This window comes from Drosophila sechellia, chromosome X (assembly GCF_004382195.2).
Source record: "Drosophila sechellia strain sech25 chromosome X, ASM438219v1, whole genome shotgun sequence".
NCBI classification, from domain to species: domain Eukaryota; kingdom Metazoa; phylum Arthropoda; class Insecta; order Diptera; family Drosophilidae; genus Drosophila; species Drosophila sechellia.
This window is the reverse complement of record NC_045954.1, coordinates 1314499-1332262: the sequence shown is the minus strand read 5'-3', so window position 1 is coordinate 1332262 and position 17764 is coordinate 1314499. Positions and strand designations below refer to the sequence as shown.

General features: G+C 52.6%; 4 protein-coding genes across 7 annotated transcripts; 1 reads left to right on the top strand and 3 right to left on the bottom strand.

The window, feature by feature from the left end:
• Nucleotides 1-191: 191 nt before the first annotated feature.
• LOC6615979 (aspartate, glycine, lysine and serine-rich protein) lies at nucleotides 192-6834 on the bottom strand. Of its 3 annotated transcripts, none has more exons than XM_032725838.1 (3): nucleotides 6578-6834; nucleotides 2956-3412; nucleotides 192-2759 (listed from the first exon to the last, which is right to left on the bottom strand). In XM_032725838.1, the coding sequence occupies exons 2-3, from the start codon at nucleotides 3382-3384 to the stop codon at nucleotides 1470-1472; spliced, it is 1719 nt and encodes a 572-aa protein (XP_032581729.1). In that variant the 5' UTR covers nucleotides 3385-3412; nucleotides 6578-6834; the 3' UTR covers nucleotides 192-1469. The 3 variants fall into 3 exon arrangements, with proteins under 3 accessions (XP_032581729.1, XP_002040346.2, XP_032581730.1); XM_002040310.2 differs by lacking the exon at nucleotides 6578-6834 and adding an exon at nucleotides 6003-6198; XM_032725839.1 differs by lacking the exon at nucleotides 6578-6834 and adding an exon at nucleotides 4212-4380.
• A 20-nt stretch (nucleotides 6835-6854) lies between these two features.
• LOC116802197 lies at nucleotides 6855-9085 on the bottom strand. The gene is made up of 2 exons (XM_032725846.1): nucleotides 8337-9085; nucleotides 6855-7026 (listed from the first exon to the last, which is right to left on the bottom strand). The coding sequence occupies exons 1-2, from the start codon at nucleotides 8639-8641 to the stop codon at nucleotides 6894-6896; spliced, it is 438 nt and encodes a 145-aa protein (XP_032581737.1). The 5' UTR covers nucleotides 8642-9085; the 3' UTR covers nucleotides 6855-6893.
• A 3373-nt stretch (nucleotides 9086-12458) lies between these two features.
• LOC6615978 (thioredoxin, mitochondrial) lies at nucleotides 12459-14021 on the top strand. Its single transcript, XM_032725845.1, has 2 exons — nucleotides 12459-12788; nucleotides 13542-14021. The coding sequence occupies exons 1-2, from the start codon at nucleotides 12606-12608 to the stop codon at nucleotides 13836-13838; spliced, it is 480 nt and encodes a 159-aa protein (XP_032581736.1). The 5' UTR covers nucleotides 12459-12605; the 3' UTR covers nucleotides 13839-14021.
• Nucleotides 14022-14043: 22 nt separating this feature from the next.
• On the bottom strand, nucleotides 14044-17412 carry LOC6615977 (5'-AMP-activated protein kinase catalytic subunit alpha-2). Of its 2 annotated transcripts, XM_032725840.1 has the most exons (3): nucleotides 17217-17411; nucleotides 16785-17110; nucleotides 14044-16293 (listed from the first exon to the last, which is right to left on the bottom strand). In XM_032725840.1, the coding sequence occupies exons 2-3, from the start codon at nucleotides 17061-17063 to the stop codon at nucleotides 14824-14826; spliced, it is 1749 nt and encodes a 582-aa protein (XP_032581731.1). In that variant the 5' UTR covers nucleotides 17064-17110; nucleotides 17217-17411; the 3' UTR covers nucleotides 14044-14823. The 2 variants fall into 2 exon arrangements, with proteins under 2 accessions (XP_032581731.1, XP_032581732.1); XM_032725841.1 differs by having other exon boundaries at nucleotides 16785-17412.
• Between the last annotated feature and the right edge of the window lie 352 nt (nucleotides 17413-17764).

Sequence of the window (17764 nt, the reverse complement as noted above, 5' to 3'; positions counted from 1 at the left end):
CAGATGTGCGAACCAGTTCCCAGATGACCAGTCGGCTCAGCAGTCTGGCAGCTCTTCGTGCTGGCTGGCCAGTGCTGGGCAACGCCAACTCGCTTGGCGCCAAACGAAGCGCAGCTTAAACGGGAAAATTGAGCGCAAGTGCCAAGAAGTTAAGCCTTAAACGAAATATCACTATCCAAAAGTCAGCAGGCTGGGCCACAAAGTAAATTCATTGTTTTATTAATAAGTTCTTGTTTACAAAATTGTATAAATAGTTTTGTTTGGTTTGTTTTCTTGGTTTTCAGTTTCGTTTGGTGTGTGCTTCCTTGTAAATTGTGGTTACTGGGTCTGGATAGGCAATTAATTGTATTTTACACGTACAGTAGCACTAACACTAACTAAATGGTTTGTGTGCCACACTTACAAAGTTATGCAGCGGCGACTAGCAAGTTTCTCCTCTTTACACCATTTCAAATCATTGGTTTGGTTTCACTGGTTCTTTAAGTACATAAATTAGCTACAGTTCCTTCAACGCTTTCCTCGGGGGAACAATCTGGGCGATATAAAAAAATAATACACAAGTACTCGGCTAGGCGTAACAATTTCGCTTTCTTTTCTGTAGCTCTTTCGTTCTTCACTTTTGACTTTAGGGACTAGATTAGGAACCACATTTGTACATTTCATTTTCATGCGTTCTTAGCTGCTCGATCTAATTAAGTAAGGTCTAGTTTTGTAAAGTAAATGTACATTCAAGATAGTCACCTTCTTATTCTTTTTGGTAGCAGCTCGTAGGAAAACTTAAAAATAATCACGTTACATGTATAGAAAAAAAAGGCAATAAAAAAAGGCGACGCAAGAAACTTTAAAATAAAATTAATCGCTATGTTTCAGTTAGGCTGGCAAATAAATAGTGGGTCGCGAGTGGGTGTGACCGGTTGTTTCAGCAGGTCCTTTGGCAAGCATTCTCGATGGCAAGGCCCCAATCTTGGTTTTTGTTTTGGCACTCAAACTGGGCGTAAATAAATATATATCGTAATATTAATGTTTCAAAGTGGTTGCGTCAATGCATGGCATGCAAGTAGAAAATTAGCAAACTACACAAAATACTAACACCCCTCTTGGGGATCCTGATTCTGCTGCAGGGCCAGCTGCCTCAGAAGCTCGGAGGTGACTTCCTGGCGCTTCGAGCGCTTCGCTGGCGGCGGAGAGGAGTGGGGCGGTGTATCTGGCGACGACATGCCGCCCACCACGCCCACATCCCTGACCAAGGCATCCTGTGAGTCATCTTCGTCTACATCGTCCTCCTCGTCTTCGTCGGGTAGCGTCAGATCTGTTATGGCCTGGTCGTGACCATCCTCGCCATCGTCCTCCGACTGCTCCTCCTCCCTAGACTGCCCATCATCTATGTCCACAATCGAGATGATGTCGCTGTCGCTTTCGCTTTCGTCCGCAGGACCCCCGACTGGTTCGAACCGTCCCTTCGCTGCGGACTAGCTGGTGCTGGCCTGCGTCTGCAAGACATTGGTGGATGCGGGCGATGAGGCACTAGCGGTGGTCACGGCGACGGGCGAGGGTACACTGGCTCCGGGGAAGTGGCACGGGCACGCGGGATTAGGCATGTGATTCGCCTGACTGTTCAACTTGCGGGTGAGCGTCTGCCAGTATTCGATTTGGGCGTTGATCAGGTCGATTTTCCGCTTGCTCTCCTCGATCCTCAGCGAATTGATCAGCTCCTGGTGCTGGCTCCTCGTCCCACCGCTGCCACTTCCTCCGCCGCCTGACGTGTGTGCCCCGCCGATTCCCAGGCCCACGCCGCTGCTGTTGGCACTGCTCCCGACGCTTCCGGCTCCGGATCCGCTGCTGTTCAAGGCGCCGCACACCGTGCCCGACACTGCCAGTCCGTTGTAGCCGTTGAAACTGCCCGCCGCCCCGATGGCCACGCCGCCCGTCTTGTCCCGCGCCAGATGGTTGTGCGTCATCTGTGCGTGGTGGCCGCCGTTGAGCAGCAGTTGCACTCCATTGGCGGCCACCGCTGAGTTGCTTGTGCTGCCGGCAGTGTGGTGGCTATTGTTGATGTTTCCGCGCTGAAGGCGTGGCAGCTGCAGAGTGGGCGGGGTGCGGCGGCTGCTAATGGCGACCGACGAAGTTGGAGCGGCGGACACATAGGCGGCATTGATGGCCGCCTGCAGGGACTGAGCCGGGTTCACGGCGGACAATCCCAGGCCGTTCAGCAGGGTGTGCTGCTGCACTTGCTCCGCTGTGAGCGGCAGCACTCCACTGGCACTGGTGCCGCCATTGCTGGCCGCTGATAGGACTGCTCCTGTGCCGGAGCCGCCGTTCTGCAGCGTCTTGTTGATGTTGGCAAAGCTGCCCACGCGTATGTGGCCCACGGTCTGGATAGTGATGTCCGGCTTGGGCGGCGATGCGTAGCTTCCGCTGGAGCTAATCGAAGTCTTTGTGGAGCACACGGGCGAGCTTGCGGCGCGGCGACTGGTTTCGGTGATCCCGTTGCTGGACATGTTTCCGGGCAGGGAGCCTGCGGAGACCCCACCGCCGGCGGCACCGGACGATCCCACCTGCTGCAGCTGGCGCAGGTCCGTTGGAAAGAGCACGTCGTCCTCCTCCTCGAGGCACACCTCCGGCGCCTTGGGGCTCAAGCAGTCGTCGTCATCGTCCTCGTCCAGGCAGTCCATACCATTGTCCGTCTGCTCGTTGTCGCTGATCGTCTCCGACTTGATAAGGATCACGTCCGTGTCCATGCCCTCGTGGTAGAGGGGCATCTGCAAGTGTGAGGAAAATAAATGAACCATCATGGACAGCGTTTTAGTAGGATTCACAGGGTTCAGAGAGTCAAGAAAGGAGAAAGCTATGCATCTGGGTTAATGGATGCACCGAGTTCACCAAGTGGACCAAGTGACTTGAGTGACTTAAGCACCGGATGGGACACATATGCACAGATATGGAGTTTGAGCCCACCTTGGAGTCGTCGTAGTCGTCCGCATGGTGTCCGTTTCCGCCTCCGTTGCCCGCTCCACCCTGTTTACCGCCGCCGCCGCCTCCGCCCGCGCCCTCCGGCGACAGCTGCTCGGCAATGTACTGCGCCACTGACTCCTGGTGCGACAGCGTGTTGAGCAGGTCCATGAACGAGTGGTTGCTCTTGTCCTCGCCGCATAGGTCCTTCTTGAGCAGCAGCTTCATGTTCTTGTACAGCTGGCGCAACTGCTTGGCGCTGCGCTGGTGGTAGACCCGCGAGTTGAACTCCTTGGCGATCTGCAGCCACACCTCGTCCTTCTTGCGGTTGGACTCCGCGTCCGTGCGCTTGTTCTCGATCACATCCTTGTACTGCGCCGCGTAGCTCAACACCATGTTTCGCTCCCGCTGCGTGTACCGGGGAGTCTTCTCCATTTTCAGCCGTTTGCAAGACGTCGTGAAGCTGGGGAAGAAAGTAATGCAAGCTGTGTTATTCTCTGGCGCTTTGCATGTGCCTTCTATCCCTTCTATCGGCAGCAAAGAGGGAGGTCGAGCTCTGTAAGCTCTACTCTGGCCACCATCTGTGCTCCACCCGACACGGTGACCAGCGACCATCGCCCCACCTCCTGATTGCACACACACCGCAAGCAATCGATCCGATCCCACCTACGCCACCACAGCCGCCACTCGCCTTATTAATAAAACAATGAAAGCAACAACAAACGCAACTGCTCCACCTCCACTCCACTCCACTCCACTCGACTCCACGCCACCCACACAGTGGAAGTGATAAGCCGAAAAGAGAGGTGAAGAGAGCGCCGTGCACTGAGAAAATAAAGGCGGCAGGTCAGAAACATGGTTATGGTTCCATGATCTAAAGCTTGTGTGCATGTGCTCCAACGTAGTTGATGGCTTCCCTTGAACGAGGTAGACTTGATGGTACTCGTAAGCTTCGGAAGGTAAGCGGCTAAAATCTCACTTTTTCTTACGGTGCACGCGTAGTGCGTGTACGAACTCCTTGAGAATGTGGCCATCGTGGCATCGATTGCGCTGCAGGTGCGATCCTGCAAGACGCTTTCCTCGGCAGCCGAAGCGGCTCTTGCGGGCCGGACAGGCTCGAGCGGAGGGGCGAGCGGGCAGAGTGCGACGACACTGTGCGATATCTTATCGGGAAATTGGAGATTAGCGCCAAACTCTCCCACACACACACAGGGCACACACGCAGGACGGAGAGCAGGCCGTAGCGAGAGAGGGGTACTCACGTTTTGAGGCCGCGCCAAAGCCGGCGAGCGGGCGCAGAAAAGTGGGTGGCAGGCTTTGAGCGAGTGAGAGAGAGAGAGAGACAGCGACACGACACGACACGAGTGGGGGTGGGGGATAGCGAACGAGCCCATCCAGCAACAAACTTCGCGAACGGCGGCGACGACGCGCAAAGCTCGACTGAATTCCAATTCGAATTCGGGCACGCTCAGAAGTACCGTTGGAGTGCAGCGACGGCGGCGATGGGTAAACAAAAATAGGAATGGCTAAAGACGAGCGGAGCCCTTGCGCTCCTCCAGCCCCCGTTTTCGACCCTGCCCCGGTGCCACTCCCGCTCCCGCTCTAAGAAACACACTCCTACAAAGAGCTCAACTGTTTACACACACACACAGGCACCGGCACGGATGCGTGTATGGGTGAGACGTAATTAAAGCTTGAAACCGAGTTTACAACAACAACGCCAGTCGCCACCCTCCACCCCACGCCGCACACCCCCTGCGAAGAGCCGAAGTCGAAGCAACAGCTAGAAGAAGAGGCTTAAGAGAGAGAGAGCGGAAAAGAGGGAAAAATTGGATACTTCGCGCAGAGAGAAACCCCCAACAACGAGCGCAGTTTATAAATAAACCTTGTTCTTTTCGCTGCTTTTCAAGCTGCACCAAAGTAAGGGTTGAGCTGACGTGTGAGTGCGAAAGGGAAGACCAAATGCAATCGTATGTATATGTGTGTGTTTGTGTGTTCTTTGTGGGAACACGAGGTTTTAATTAATGAATGGATTACATAACTTCAAGCGATAGGGAGGGGGTGGGGGGGAGAGGGGATGAGTGCCTCAGGATCGAGTAAATAGGATATCCATCTATACATACAACTGAGCTGACAAAACTTAAGCTTGAGAGTCAGGATGCTCGGGTTAAGTGGGAAATTTCCAAACAACGATGGCTTACTGCTAAGCGAGAGAAACCATGTTTTAGAGTTTAAGGATCAAGGATTAAAGGACGCACTACTCCCACCCTGATGGACTGATCGATAAAGAGACGCAGTTTGAGCAATGAAAGCGGCATTGCTAAGCGACTGCGTCACTGCGCCGCGTCGAGTCAAGTTTTAAGATAAGATTTGAGGCAGTCTGCCTCTGTAGAGCCCCTATATCTATATCTGTATTTGTATCTGTATCTGCATCTACATCTGTATCTGTGCCTGTACGGGCCCGTTCCTATGTGTACAAGTGTGGGTTCGCTGGGTTTTGTTTCAGTCCGTTTCAGTTGGGTTTCGGCTCGGTTATCTACGAAATCCGCTGGCAGCGGGGCTTCCATTTCCATTCCAGCGTAGAGCAGTGCAAACAAGCAAAGTTTGCTTTTTGGGGACCACAATTGTGGGGCAGCACAAGCGTTGCTTAATGCGATACCTCACCTCGAGTTATCTACACACACACACACATACACACACTGTCGCACTTAAACCCACACTCGCGCAAGCCGCGCAACAGGTGGAATTATTTACTGATAAGCCGCTGATAAAAGCGAGCCCAGATAGGAGCGCGGAGCGGAAAACGGGGAAAGGGGCAGTGGAGAACTAAGAATCGAGGTGGGAGTGGAGTGGAATGGAGCTTCACCTACTGTCATTTGGGGGGAAGAGAGAAAGGGAAGGGAGGGGAAGGAAGGAAGGGTGCTTTCCAAGTTCTAATTGGCTTTGTTTGTACGCTGATAGCACTGCAACCCACAAACCCACCTCCCCGCCCCCTCTATTTCAACCATACCTCATCGAAAGCCCCTCCTGGAAAACCCCGGTTGCAAACGCACCTGCGTCCCACGTTCGAGCTGGTGGTGCGTGCTATTCTTCTGCTCTTCCTCGTGACCAACTGGTGGCTCCTCGTAGTCCGCGCGTGCTTCTGCCTTCCTGCGGGGTGATGAGCGTGGGGACGAGGGCGAGGAATACGCATTTTCCCCGAGCGTCGCCGACCGCAGCGCTTGAGTTGACAATTTTTACTACCACCGCTACTGGCAGAGCAGCGGAATCGTGGAATCGGCCAGCGCTCACCGCCTCAACGGGTGTCGTGTGTTTGTGAGCGTAGCAAAAGCGCTTGAAACTGCTGGCCAGCGTTGTGCAATCTCCGATCTCGGGCGACAGCAACGACAGGCGAGAAGCGCGATCGGATTTGGTTTGGGAATCGGAGTTGGATGTGAGATTCCAGTTCTTGCGTGAGCCAAGATCCGACTCAAAGAAGGACCGAAAGAATGAGATTGTTTGCCATTCGGTTCGGGATTCCTAAGCTAACGCAAGGACCCACCCATTTGACCCACCTAATTTGCTATACGATCAGAGACTCGGCCTGCTCCACAACAGCCACAACAGATGCGTACACCCCAAGACTCACCTGGATTTGTGGCCGGCTGCACTTTGAAATGGACTTTCTTCGCAGCCGCTGATCCTCGGCCCTCCTCCTACTCCTCCTCCTTCTTCTCCTTCTCCTCCTCGATGCCTAATGTGTTTCCTTGCACCCCACTTCTCTGCTGGCTTTTTCGAAGCTGTATTTGTGCGATGCAGAACGAAGAACGCGCGGCTTGCTGCTCTGCTCTGTGCCTCCGGTTCACGCGGCGTATGCGCAATATTTTCAACTACTTGTCCGACGTCGCTGACCGCCAGCCGCTCGCTGTCCCGCTAGCTATTGCCTCTTCCCGTCTCCGTCCCACTCAGCGCTCTCTGCCGAAGACTTTGTTTTCGGCTCTTTGTGTGCGTTTCTTCCTATTGGGTTTGATATCGTTTATAGCTGAACGCTCGTTCTGTTTTTTTTCACTGCTCACAGTTGTTGCTTTAAACCTTGGACTAAAATTAAAAATACATAGAGAAGTGAATTTGTTAATACGAAATCACGCCAAAACGTAAACATAAACGGAGAAGAAGCGGGGGAAAAGCGTCGGGGAAAAGCGCAGGCACATACGCCACATGGATACACAGCACACAATAAGAAACTGAAGCAGACACAGACACAGAAACAGAAGAAGACTTCTTGACTCGAGTTTCTGGCCCGCGTTGTGCGATGTGCGATCCAACGATTCTGGCCCTCTTATCTGGGCAGATCAGATCAGAATAGAGCAGGGTAGAATAGAACAGAACTGAACTGAAACCTGCCCAATCGCGCCCTCTCTTCGCCAAGGGAAAGAAGCGAAGAGAGGAAAACCCCTGGCTAGGCCTCATTGAAACCGCACTGAAACTAATATCTAATCTGGCTGCACGGCTACCCGGCATTATCTTATCGCCTTAAGGTGGGCTTGTGGCTCCACGACAACTTGGAAGTCGGCTGGGTGACTCACCAAACATCGCCCACCCACCGCCAAGCGAGCACTCTCCACCTGATCCGACGGACTCGATAAGCTACGGCCTGCGTGTGCAGGCCAAATAATTTTTGGTCTATAAGGCCGAGTTTTGTGAAGCCCAAGCAAGGAGTTTAACCAAGGCAAAGTATCTTGATGGGTTCCTTAATCACAGAAGTTTCAAGTGTCATTGACTGTATTTCTGTTTATGTTTATTATATCGAGCAAAATCTGACAGCCCCAAGCCAGTCTCAAGTTGAAAAGAAAACATAGGTACAAATGCAAGGGAAACCTCGAGGGGTAGAACCAGTGGCTTGCCAACTCCAAGCCCGTTGTCTCAAGGATGTACCCATTTACAGAGGGGGAAGGGGGGTTAATGAGATATAGCAAGACGTAGCCATACGCTTGTATGTTTATATATACGGACAATGTGTATAGATTCGGGGATATATGCCTATGACGAATCAAGAATTCGACGAATGAAGAAAACGCAGATCTGTGCTCTGCACGATTGCAAACAAACAACAAGAAATCGAAGAAAACCAGAGGCATTCGGAGCTGGCCCTGTTCATCCGCTTTCCTCTGCGTCCGCCGCCCACGCGCCTTGGCATGCAAAACAAATGATGCCCCAACCTTTTCCAACCACCCCTTCACCTCACTATCCCATGGTACTGCCCAGTATCCAATCGAAAGAGACGCGAGACGGAGAACAGTAGTCGAAGTCAAAGCGCAGAGACGAGAGCGTGAATTACCCGATACTCGTACCCGATACCCGCATCCGCACCCGTTAGCGTTACCGGGTAACCGCTGCCAACCGCTTACCGTTCCGAACTGGCCCGATTCGGGAATCGAGTGCTCTGCTCCGGTGTTGCTCCGTTCTTGGCCGCACTCAAAGAGCAGCCGTCGCAGTCTAATTTGATACTAAAAGCGAATTCGGAATTCAGCCACAGAATACCGAGACTCGAGCGGTCCGAGCAGCCTGTTGGCCGCGTCTCCGAAGGTGCACGTCCCCCCCAATCCCCCGTGCCGGCCAGTCCCCGTCTATTGGGGTCGAGCTGATCGCATCGAAAAGCGCCATGAGGGGTTGGCAAATTTCCAACCGAAAGTTCTGCTCTGCCGCCGCGCATCTGTATCTGTGCCCGCTCCCGTTCTCGCCTTCGAGTATCTGTATCCGCATCCGAGTCTGTCTGCGTCTGTATCTGTATCTCTAGCTATGCCTGCGCGTCTGTCCAAGAGAAAGAGAAAGAGCGGAGCTTCGGGAAAACGAATTTACATTGCGCACAGCCACAGCCACATCCACAGCCAGAGGCAAGTGAAAAGCATCGGCAGCAGATTAGCGGGCCAACGGGAAAAGCAGGGATAAGCAGGCCTGGCATGGATGGCGCATCTGTGGGATCTTGGGATTCACGGAATATGCAGTCCCAATACGTTTTTCAAACAAGAGGTCAACCCTTGCCCCACCTACAGGTTAGCTAAACTGGAGTTTCGGGCTTGGACACCAGGATAGCTTTTGAGTATCGCATTTGGTTAGCTTTCGTACTGCGTCTCAATGGAAAGGGAGTGCAGAAGAAGTTGGTTAGTAGAATAGAGACAGACCCTTTTGCCAGTTCTTACTTGAGCGCTTGAAGACAACACGCCTTCGCAGGACCGCCAGCCGAGGAGCTCCTGGTTCTCAAGGATGCTCAATCCGCATGCCGAGTGCGCTGTGCCGTGATGGGAACCAATCTCAACCAACCCGACCTGATCTGATCTGAGAAGGCAACTGTACTTGGCATCTCACAACTTGGCAGCTGAAAAGTATTTTCGACTTTAAAAATAGCTGCCCCAAAGTCCCACCGCGCGCGGTGCAGGCAGGGGGAGCGGGAAATGCGAGAGAGGGATCGGTTTGGATCGCTTTGGTTTGGTTTTCGGCTTTTGGATTTTGGCTAGAAGCGGTGGGCGGATCGGGCGGCGGGCACGCTGTGCGGGCTGCCTAACAGATGCCTTCGTTTACAAATAGCCGCTGTTTAAGCTCTCTCGCCGATGATGAAAATTGATGGGTCCGAGCGCATGGAAAACCATATTCCACTTTCGATTTCCCATTTTCCATTTCGGCGTTCCGGCCGTTCCCCGTCTTCCCTGTGGGCACGGACACGCTGGTGTGCGTGCGCTTTTGGAAACTCGAGACTAATGAGGTCGTCCACGTAACCTCCCCCGTCTCCTTGCTCTGCTCCCCATGGCCACGTCCATTGGGTCCCCTCCGCGACTTCGCAGTGCCCAATGCCATCCTTGAGCTGGCCTCTGCCACACCTGGCAAGATCAATTGCGACATCAACTTCAGTTGTCCAATTGGAGTTCCGAGGACCGTTTGCCTGGGTCCGGCTGGGCTGCCAGAGGAGCCGATGGCCCCGGCCCGAAAGGAGACTGCCATGGGCCGGTCTTTGGAGGCAAATGCGTTGCGTTGGCAGCGTTTCTTGGCACCCGGTCGCCTCGCCCCTCGCGCCTGACGCTGCGATTTGAGTTCAAATTTATTTTTGGCAGCATCGCAGCACCACCGCCCCCCTTGCCACCCATCCTCTGCTCCGCTTTTCCCGTTTTTCCGGGACTCAGGAGGCCGAGAAAGGGGGAGGCGTCGGATCAGAGGCCCGATCGCTTGGCTCCGCCTCTGCCTGGTTGGCTCTGTTTGCGTTGCTTTATCTAGTTCTGGGGTGTGAGTGCGTGCCAGTGTTTAATATAGGCTTCCGCCCCTCCCCTGCCCTCCTGGTTGTTTGTGTAATCCATTTAAAGGTAATTGAACTTCCCTCCCCACCTTCTGCAGGCACACAGGCCATCCCGACGCACTAAGCCGAAGTCGAAGTCGGGGCTCTATATTTAGCCAGTGGCGCAGTGGCATGGCCTGGCATGGGGCTGGAAATGAAATCGGGAAAGCGGAGTGGGCACCGCCATCCAGACACCAAGTGAACCTGCTCAAGACGAACCCAAAATTAGATTCTACGGGGCGCTGCGTGCTACTCGAAGCCGTGCCACGGCGATCTGGATGCGGATTTAGATCACTGAAGATCAGATCAAATGGGATCGATTTGAATGGGATCGGATCGGATTGGATGCGATCAGATCAGATCGCAGCACATGGAAAATCGGCGATCGTAATGGGAACTTGGAGAATTAGAAACGATTCATTTTTGAAGCACACTTGGAAAAATGAGACGTTTGCTGGGCGAGCGTTGCTATTTTTAGGCAAAGGCATCACCATAAAAGTTGCCCCGCTCCCCTTTCCGTGCTCCAGCTTTTCCAATTTTCGTTTGTAGTTTTCCAATATTTCTCGAGGAACTGTTTTCGAAATAATCGAACAAGGCGAGTAGGCGCATAGAGATATACATAGAAGTTCTAATTCGTATATTATAACATTCTTACACATATGGGACTAAGAGCTGCAGACTGACTTACAAACGAAAAGCTTCGAATGGCAGTAACACTTTCATTATGAATAACAAAATCAAAATATGTAGATATTGGCGAAGAAATACTTTGAAACTGTGGCTTCGGATCAGAATTTCATTTTTCAGTTTACCCCTCCTCCGCTCCACTCCTTTCGTTAGAATTCCATCATCGGCTTCGGTTCGCCGTCAATCGATAACAGTTAATTCGAGGAAAGCGGAGGACAAAACACAAACAACAATAAACGCGCTTCGACACAAGGAAGAAGGAGGAGAGAAAACTGCGACTTTGTCGTAAGCACGAGTCACAATCGAGTGAGAGCTTTGCTCGAAGGATAAAGCTTTGGGCTGAGTGCGCACGTGTCTGGTGTGTCTGATGTGTGTCGTATGTGTGTGTGTGGAAAGCATGTGTTGATGACATAAATGCGAAATAAGAAGTAGGAAGAGAAGAAGGCGCAAACAGCTGTGCCAAGGAATCCCTGCTTCATGAAACAAGTATCACCCGGGGGAGGGTGTGACTCGAAACGAATCCAATCCCGACACCAAGACCGCGTTTTCGATTTCCAAGCGCGCGCTCCTGGGGTGGAAAACGCGCACTCTCACACGCGACGGTCACAAGCACACACACACACATACCCAAAAAGGAGAGGAAAGGAACAGAGCATGAAACTTCAATTGGAATCTTGGACTGCGAATTTACTCCCGTCACATCCTGACCGCATGAAACGAAACAACCTCCGCAGTGTTTTTCCAGCCAATGCAGCACTTTTCCGCGCACATATGCTCTGAGATCAACTTTCAACCTGTGCGCTTGTTTTCGAGTGGGTCGCACTAACATTAACAGTAACATTGATAGTAACAGTAACACTGGCAGTGGCAGGACGCTCGTGGCCGTTTCTCGACTTACCGCCCCCTGGCCCGGAACTAAACAAAAAGTAGAAAAAAAAGAGGAGCACTGCTCCGCACCGCACGCTCCGCGACCGATGTCAAATAACAATAAAATCGGCACAGCAAACAAGAACGCAACGCAACACGACGCAACGGTAACGGCAACAACAACACTCTGCTTCCGGCGGCAACGCTGCTGAAACGGGGGAAGCGAACGCGCGACGTCAAATGCCAGATTTTGTTGTTGCGAGCAGTGAAAATCCCGTGCCAGAGAGCGTAAAAAGAAAGGAGAGAGCAGGGCGCCAAATTCAAACGGTTGGGCTGCTTCGAGTACGGAGTGCCGTTGCTGGAAACGTTCTTCGCTGCAGAAGACGTTAGGCACAGGGATAAAAATAAACATTGTTGGAGGCAAGGAATTGGTATAGACGCAATGCTCACCACATGACATACAAAGTTGCAGAGTAAGATAAGATAAGCTTATGCTGGGTCCCTGGTGTGCAATTAATACTCTTGTTAGCGGAATATTTTAACACAATTCGAATCTTCCGAACTGTCATACAAGAACAGTTGATTTCCAAGTGGTTTCAGTGCCCGCGAGGTGGCAACGCCGAGCACTGGCTAGTGTTGTGCAGCGCTCGCCCAGAGTTTATAAACAAACATTAAAGGCATACGCATCACGTACGGAACAACCAGTTGGACGGACACCCGAGACCCTGCCCGCAATCTAATCGCTGCGAGAGTGCCCGTGTTACGCATCCGCCCCCGCACTGAATCCCCGCAATCCGCAATGCTGAAGATCGCCGCCGAGGGAATCGCGCCACGTCTGGCGGCCTGTTGCTCCATTGGAGCGAAGAGCAGCGGCCAAAGAATGGCGCCCCAGGCGGCCAGGGTCACCCAGAAGTACCTGTCGCAGTCGCAGCACCTCCACAAAATGCTGGTCATCAAGGACCACTACGAGTTCGATCAGAAGGTGAGTCAGGATTATGCAACGGAACGGGTTGCGATGGACAGGAACGGCAGGAGGGAACGACGACCTTGTGCGCTGGCCTACGTGCTTGGGTTTGGGTTACTTGGGAGGAGCATGGGGTGGGCAGGGGAAGGGGACGGATCCACCCCATGACGTATTTGGCCGTGGACCCGTCCGTAGATACAAACATATGTGTGCGCACACTCGCCTCGGTTCTGTTTTCGATTTTGTTTTGGGCCTGTGCTCGTGTATGCAAATGAGCCCCAAAACATTGGATACCGGTTTGAACCCCTTTCAGCCAGCCGCTTCGTCCACGAAGAAACGGGAGTCAGCTGCAGAAGACCCTCCAGCATATCGCTCCATTGCCGAGTTATCAATTGCAGTTGGATTAGGCGAGATAAGAGGAGCGTGAGTCACACACACACGCACATTATTTGAAGACCAAACACAGCAATCTCAGAGTAGCCGGAATTTAAAACTACTAATATAGCAGCCACTGGCTACAATTGTATGAATCACTTATTATATGAAAACTGCAGTATTCTGCTGCCAATCAATCTCTATAGTCACCCCGGCAGCCGCAGCCCCATCTCCCCTTTTCCGCTATGACGTTATGCCTATAAGTGGCTTAATCTGGCATACTCGACGTTATGGTGACGTTATGGGGATGACAATGAGGTGTTTCGTTAGTTCCGAGCAGAGCACTCCAATTGTAAAGTATGTTTAACCACCTATGTATAATGCCTTGTTCCGCAGGTGATCAACAGCGACAACCCGGTGATCGTGAACTTCCACGCCGAGTGGTGCGACCCCTGCAAGATACTCACGCCCAAGATGCTCGAGCTGCTGGAGAACTCGAACGAGATCGACCTGGCGGTCATCGATGTGGAGACGAACCTGGATCTCGTCGAGACCTTCGAGGTGAAGGCCGTGCCCGCTGTGCTGGCCTTCAGGAACGGCGTCGTGGTGGACAAGTTCATTGGCCTGGTGGACGCCAACAGCATCGAGACGCTAATCGACAAACTGAAGCGGAAGCAACAGCAGAAGCAGTAGTGAGCTGGAGCGGCGATGCGGTGCACAGGTGGATTAGATCGGGGATGCTATGATTTTACACACGAAACAGGAGACTGGAACTGCCCAATGCCGAGGCAGGATTTGCAATCATCGATGCTGAGAGAATGTGCACAACATACCTTAATATGCAATAAAACTAACTTTAATTATGGCTACTTTTAATTCACACTTGGTCCACAATCGATTTAGAATATTAATGGATAGCTTTATTGTTTGGTTGGTTCAGATACAGATACATAAGACTTGGTCCACATCTGGTTATCTGACAGCTTCCCCAGACGAGGTTCCAATTACAATTCGTTAGGCATAATACAAATACATCCACGTGCACATGCGGTTTGGATAATAACTCAACTTGTTTATAAACATAAATCGAAATAGAAACAGAACAAAACATAAACGGATCGAAGCCCGCCGACCGGGCGGAACCTACAGACTTAGACTAACCGAAAGCGGAAATCGATACGGCAAAGCGGGTAACGGTAGCATAGCGGCAACGGCGGTTGGCGGAGTCCGAGTTCAATAACATTTTATGTGGATTTCACAGCCGCACAAAGGAAAGCTGGAGTCGGAGTCCCAAGCTCTTGTTTCGTCGTCCAGTAGAAGGCCATTTTTTAAATCTATTCCCAACTCTTGCTACCGATTCTCAACTACCGATAATTGCACATTGGGTTTCTCTCTTTAACATTAGCGTGACGGCAACAGAAGCAAAAGAGTTAGTTTTATTTAGATGCTCGAAAATCGGACAAAAGGCGCATTCCGAATCGAAATCGTTTCCGATTGAATTTAGCAGGGTTTGGGACGAATGCAAGAACTTAGTCAAGTGATTAAGGCCAGACTCCAGCTTTCCTTTGTGGGACTGTGTCTTCCGGGCAATGGTCAATCCTCAGGGCGGTACGAGTGCGGATCGCCAGCCGAGAAGATCCCATCCGGTCCGCTGCGGCCGACGGCGGTCACCTCATCCTCAGCGAGCCAGTTGAATGATCAGGGCGGCGCACATTTCGAAAAACTCCATGGTGTGGTGCCCGGTCGGCTGCAGCGACATCACCCCGGACACGCTAAGCGGCGGCGGAGTAAGGCTCTCCATGATGACGTCGTCGCCCTGCTCTACCTCGTCGTTGGTCAGCGACTTGAAGTCGAGCAAATAGCTCTTAGCGTCCACCTGGTACAGCTGCAGTGACATCTTCGAGAACTTGCCGGTCTTCACGTTCTGCCTGCGCACCCGAACGTGGTACGGATTAATGATCTTCCACTCGTAGCTGAGTGCCTTCATCGCTCGGTATACCTCGAGCATTATGTCGTTGGGCTTGCTCTGCGACCGGATGCCCAGATGCCACTTGGCGCGCTTGATGGGAGTGCCGCCACGTGCGGTTTTCTCCGGGAAGGCTCCGCCGCCAGATGTCTGCACGGACATGGCCAGTTGACGGTCCCGCATCGGCGCAATCCGCTCCGGATGCGGTCGAATGGGGATGGTGCTGCTAGGCGTGCCTCCAGCCACTGGTGGCACTGGTGTGGCGGTGCCCGAGCTGGCTGAGGTGCCTCCGCCCACGGTCACGGTGGCCAGAGGGGCTTGGTGGTCCATCGATGATTGGGGAACGGGCGGAGGCGGCGGCGGTGGTGGAGAGCCGGCCACAAAGAAGTTGTTGATCTCGTTTATTTGGTTGGCCGCGTCGTCGGCGAAGCGTTTGTTGTCGATGATCAGATGGTAAGCGATGGCCAGCTGATCGTGCGGATCGCCGCTGAGCAGCGAGTTGTGCACCTCGGTCTCCTTGACGCCGAACTTGGTGCAGACCTCTGCCACAGCGTAGGTGTCGATCACATTGGAGTCCTGCTCGATGGACGAGGGGAAGAGGTAGGCCGGGAGGTCCTTTTGGAACCACTCGTGCTTCTTGATCTCGTCGATGTTGGCCCGCTTGAGCGGGTCCACTTGCAGCATCTGGCACACCAGATTGACCACTTGTTTGTTGAGGTACTCGGGAATGGGGAAAATGCCCGACTTGATCTTGCGGAACAGCGTGGGCACGTGCTCATCGTCAAAGGGCAGCGTCCCGCACAGCAGGGCGTACAGGATGACGCCGCACGACCAGATGTCCACCTCTGGCCCGGCGTACAGCTTGCCGGAAATCACCTCGGGGGCAGCGTAGTTGGGCGAGCCGCACGAGGTGCGCAGGAACTCGCCGTCCAGCATCATGTTCGAGAGCCCGAAGTCGGCGATCTTCACGTGCATGTTGTGGTCGAGCAGCAGGTTCTCTGGCTTCAGGTCCCGATGCACGATCATGTGCCGGTGGCAATAATCCACGCCAGAAATAATCTGCTGAAAGAAGCGGCGCGCTTGGTGCTCCTGCAGCTTGCCGTGCTTCACAATATAATCGAACAGCTCCCCGCCGCTCACGTACTCCATGATCATGAAGATGTCCGACGGCGTCGATATGACCTTCGGAGAGTTACGGAAAGGTTAGCAAGCACGTTTATATCAGCTGATGACTGCAGTCGTCCCTAGGTTCCCCTGAACCCTGCATAATCTAATTGGTAACTGATCCAATCCGAAAATCCAGGGGAAATGTGCTTCTAGTACCAAAGCTGACCCCCTACATTTATAGACGTTCTTTCCTAACTTTATGCTCATTTAAGTTTGGCTTGTATGTTTGTTGCGATTGTCTGGCCAGTGACCCAGTCCAGTTTCTAGGTATGCATTTGCCTTCCGCAACCAAATTCGGCTGACTCGGCATGAACGTGTACTTTATAGATAAACAAACTTCTAAAATATTGTAATGGAAAAGCTATTTTCCCCTTTGGGCATCTCCTGCCTTTTTGCTTATGAAACTGCGGCTTGATTGTTATTAGTAGCTGGCCAGCGTAATTCGAAAAGGAAACCAGTAACCCAGTTTCCTGGAAACATGTATAGGCTTGGAGCCATGAACTCACCTGGTACAGCTTGATGATGTGCGGATGGCGGAAGAGTTTTAGGTTCTGGATTTCACGCCGGATCTTGCCCACGACATCCAGGCTCTTGATCTTCTGCCGATTGAGTATCTTGACGGCCACCTTGACGCGTGTGATCTGGTGCTCGCCGATCTTCACCTTGCCGAAGGTGCCCGTGCCCAGGGTGGCGCCCAGTAGGTAATGACCGATCTTGACTAGCGGCTGGCCATTGGCGCTGCCGGCGGCCACCGCCTCAGCGGCCGCAGCCCTCATCTGGGGCATCTCGAGCAGGTAGCTCCTGGTTGGACTGGGGGTGCTCCACTGCTCCGCTGCGGAGTGGCGCGGGGAGGGGAGCGGTGGTAAGGTCGTTATCGGTTATTGCGTAGTGTACTCCGCTGAATCAACAGAATAGAATAGAACAGAGCATCCACTCACGTTACGTTCTTCCTGCCAGCCGTGCCACCTCGCCCGGATACGGATTCGGATGACAAAGTGGTTGTGGTTGTGTCAAGGGCGGTTGAATTGATACTGATTTCCTGGATTTTTATTCGAGCGCGGCAACGAGACTCTCCTTTTCGCTTGGCTTTTCTTCGCGTTTTGCTTATTTAATTGACATTGGAAGGCGCTGCCACTTCCAACAACACTGCCTTCCAACAACACTCGTTCCAGCAGCTGATTCGCGCCCTCTCATCCTCTCACTCTCGCCTTCCAGTAGCTATCGATAAGTGGCGGCCAGTGATGCCAGGTGGTTCCGCAGTGGCGCGCAATTTAAAACCTTCTTGCTTCTGCTGAATCTATAAATAGCAATATTAATGGCTAAAGTAAACCAAATTTGAAATAGTTGAGCTCGCAAAAGAACTAGGTGTGCCTTGTCGTAACTAACTGATGTCCAATTGAAAGGGAAAAGATGCCCGTTTTGTGATTTAAATACACATTTATTACACCAAGTTGATTTTTGGATCCCACTCCACGCGCATAGGTCA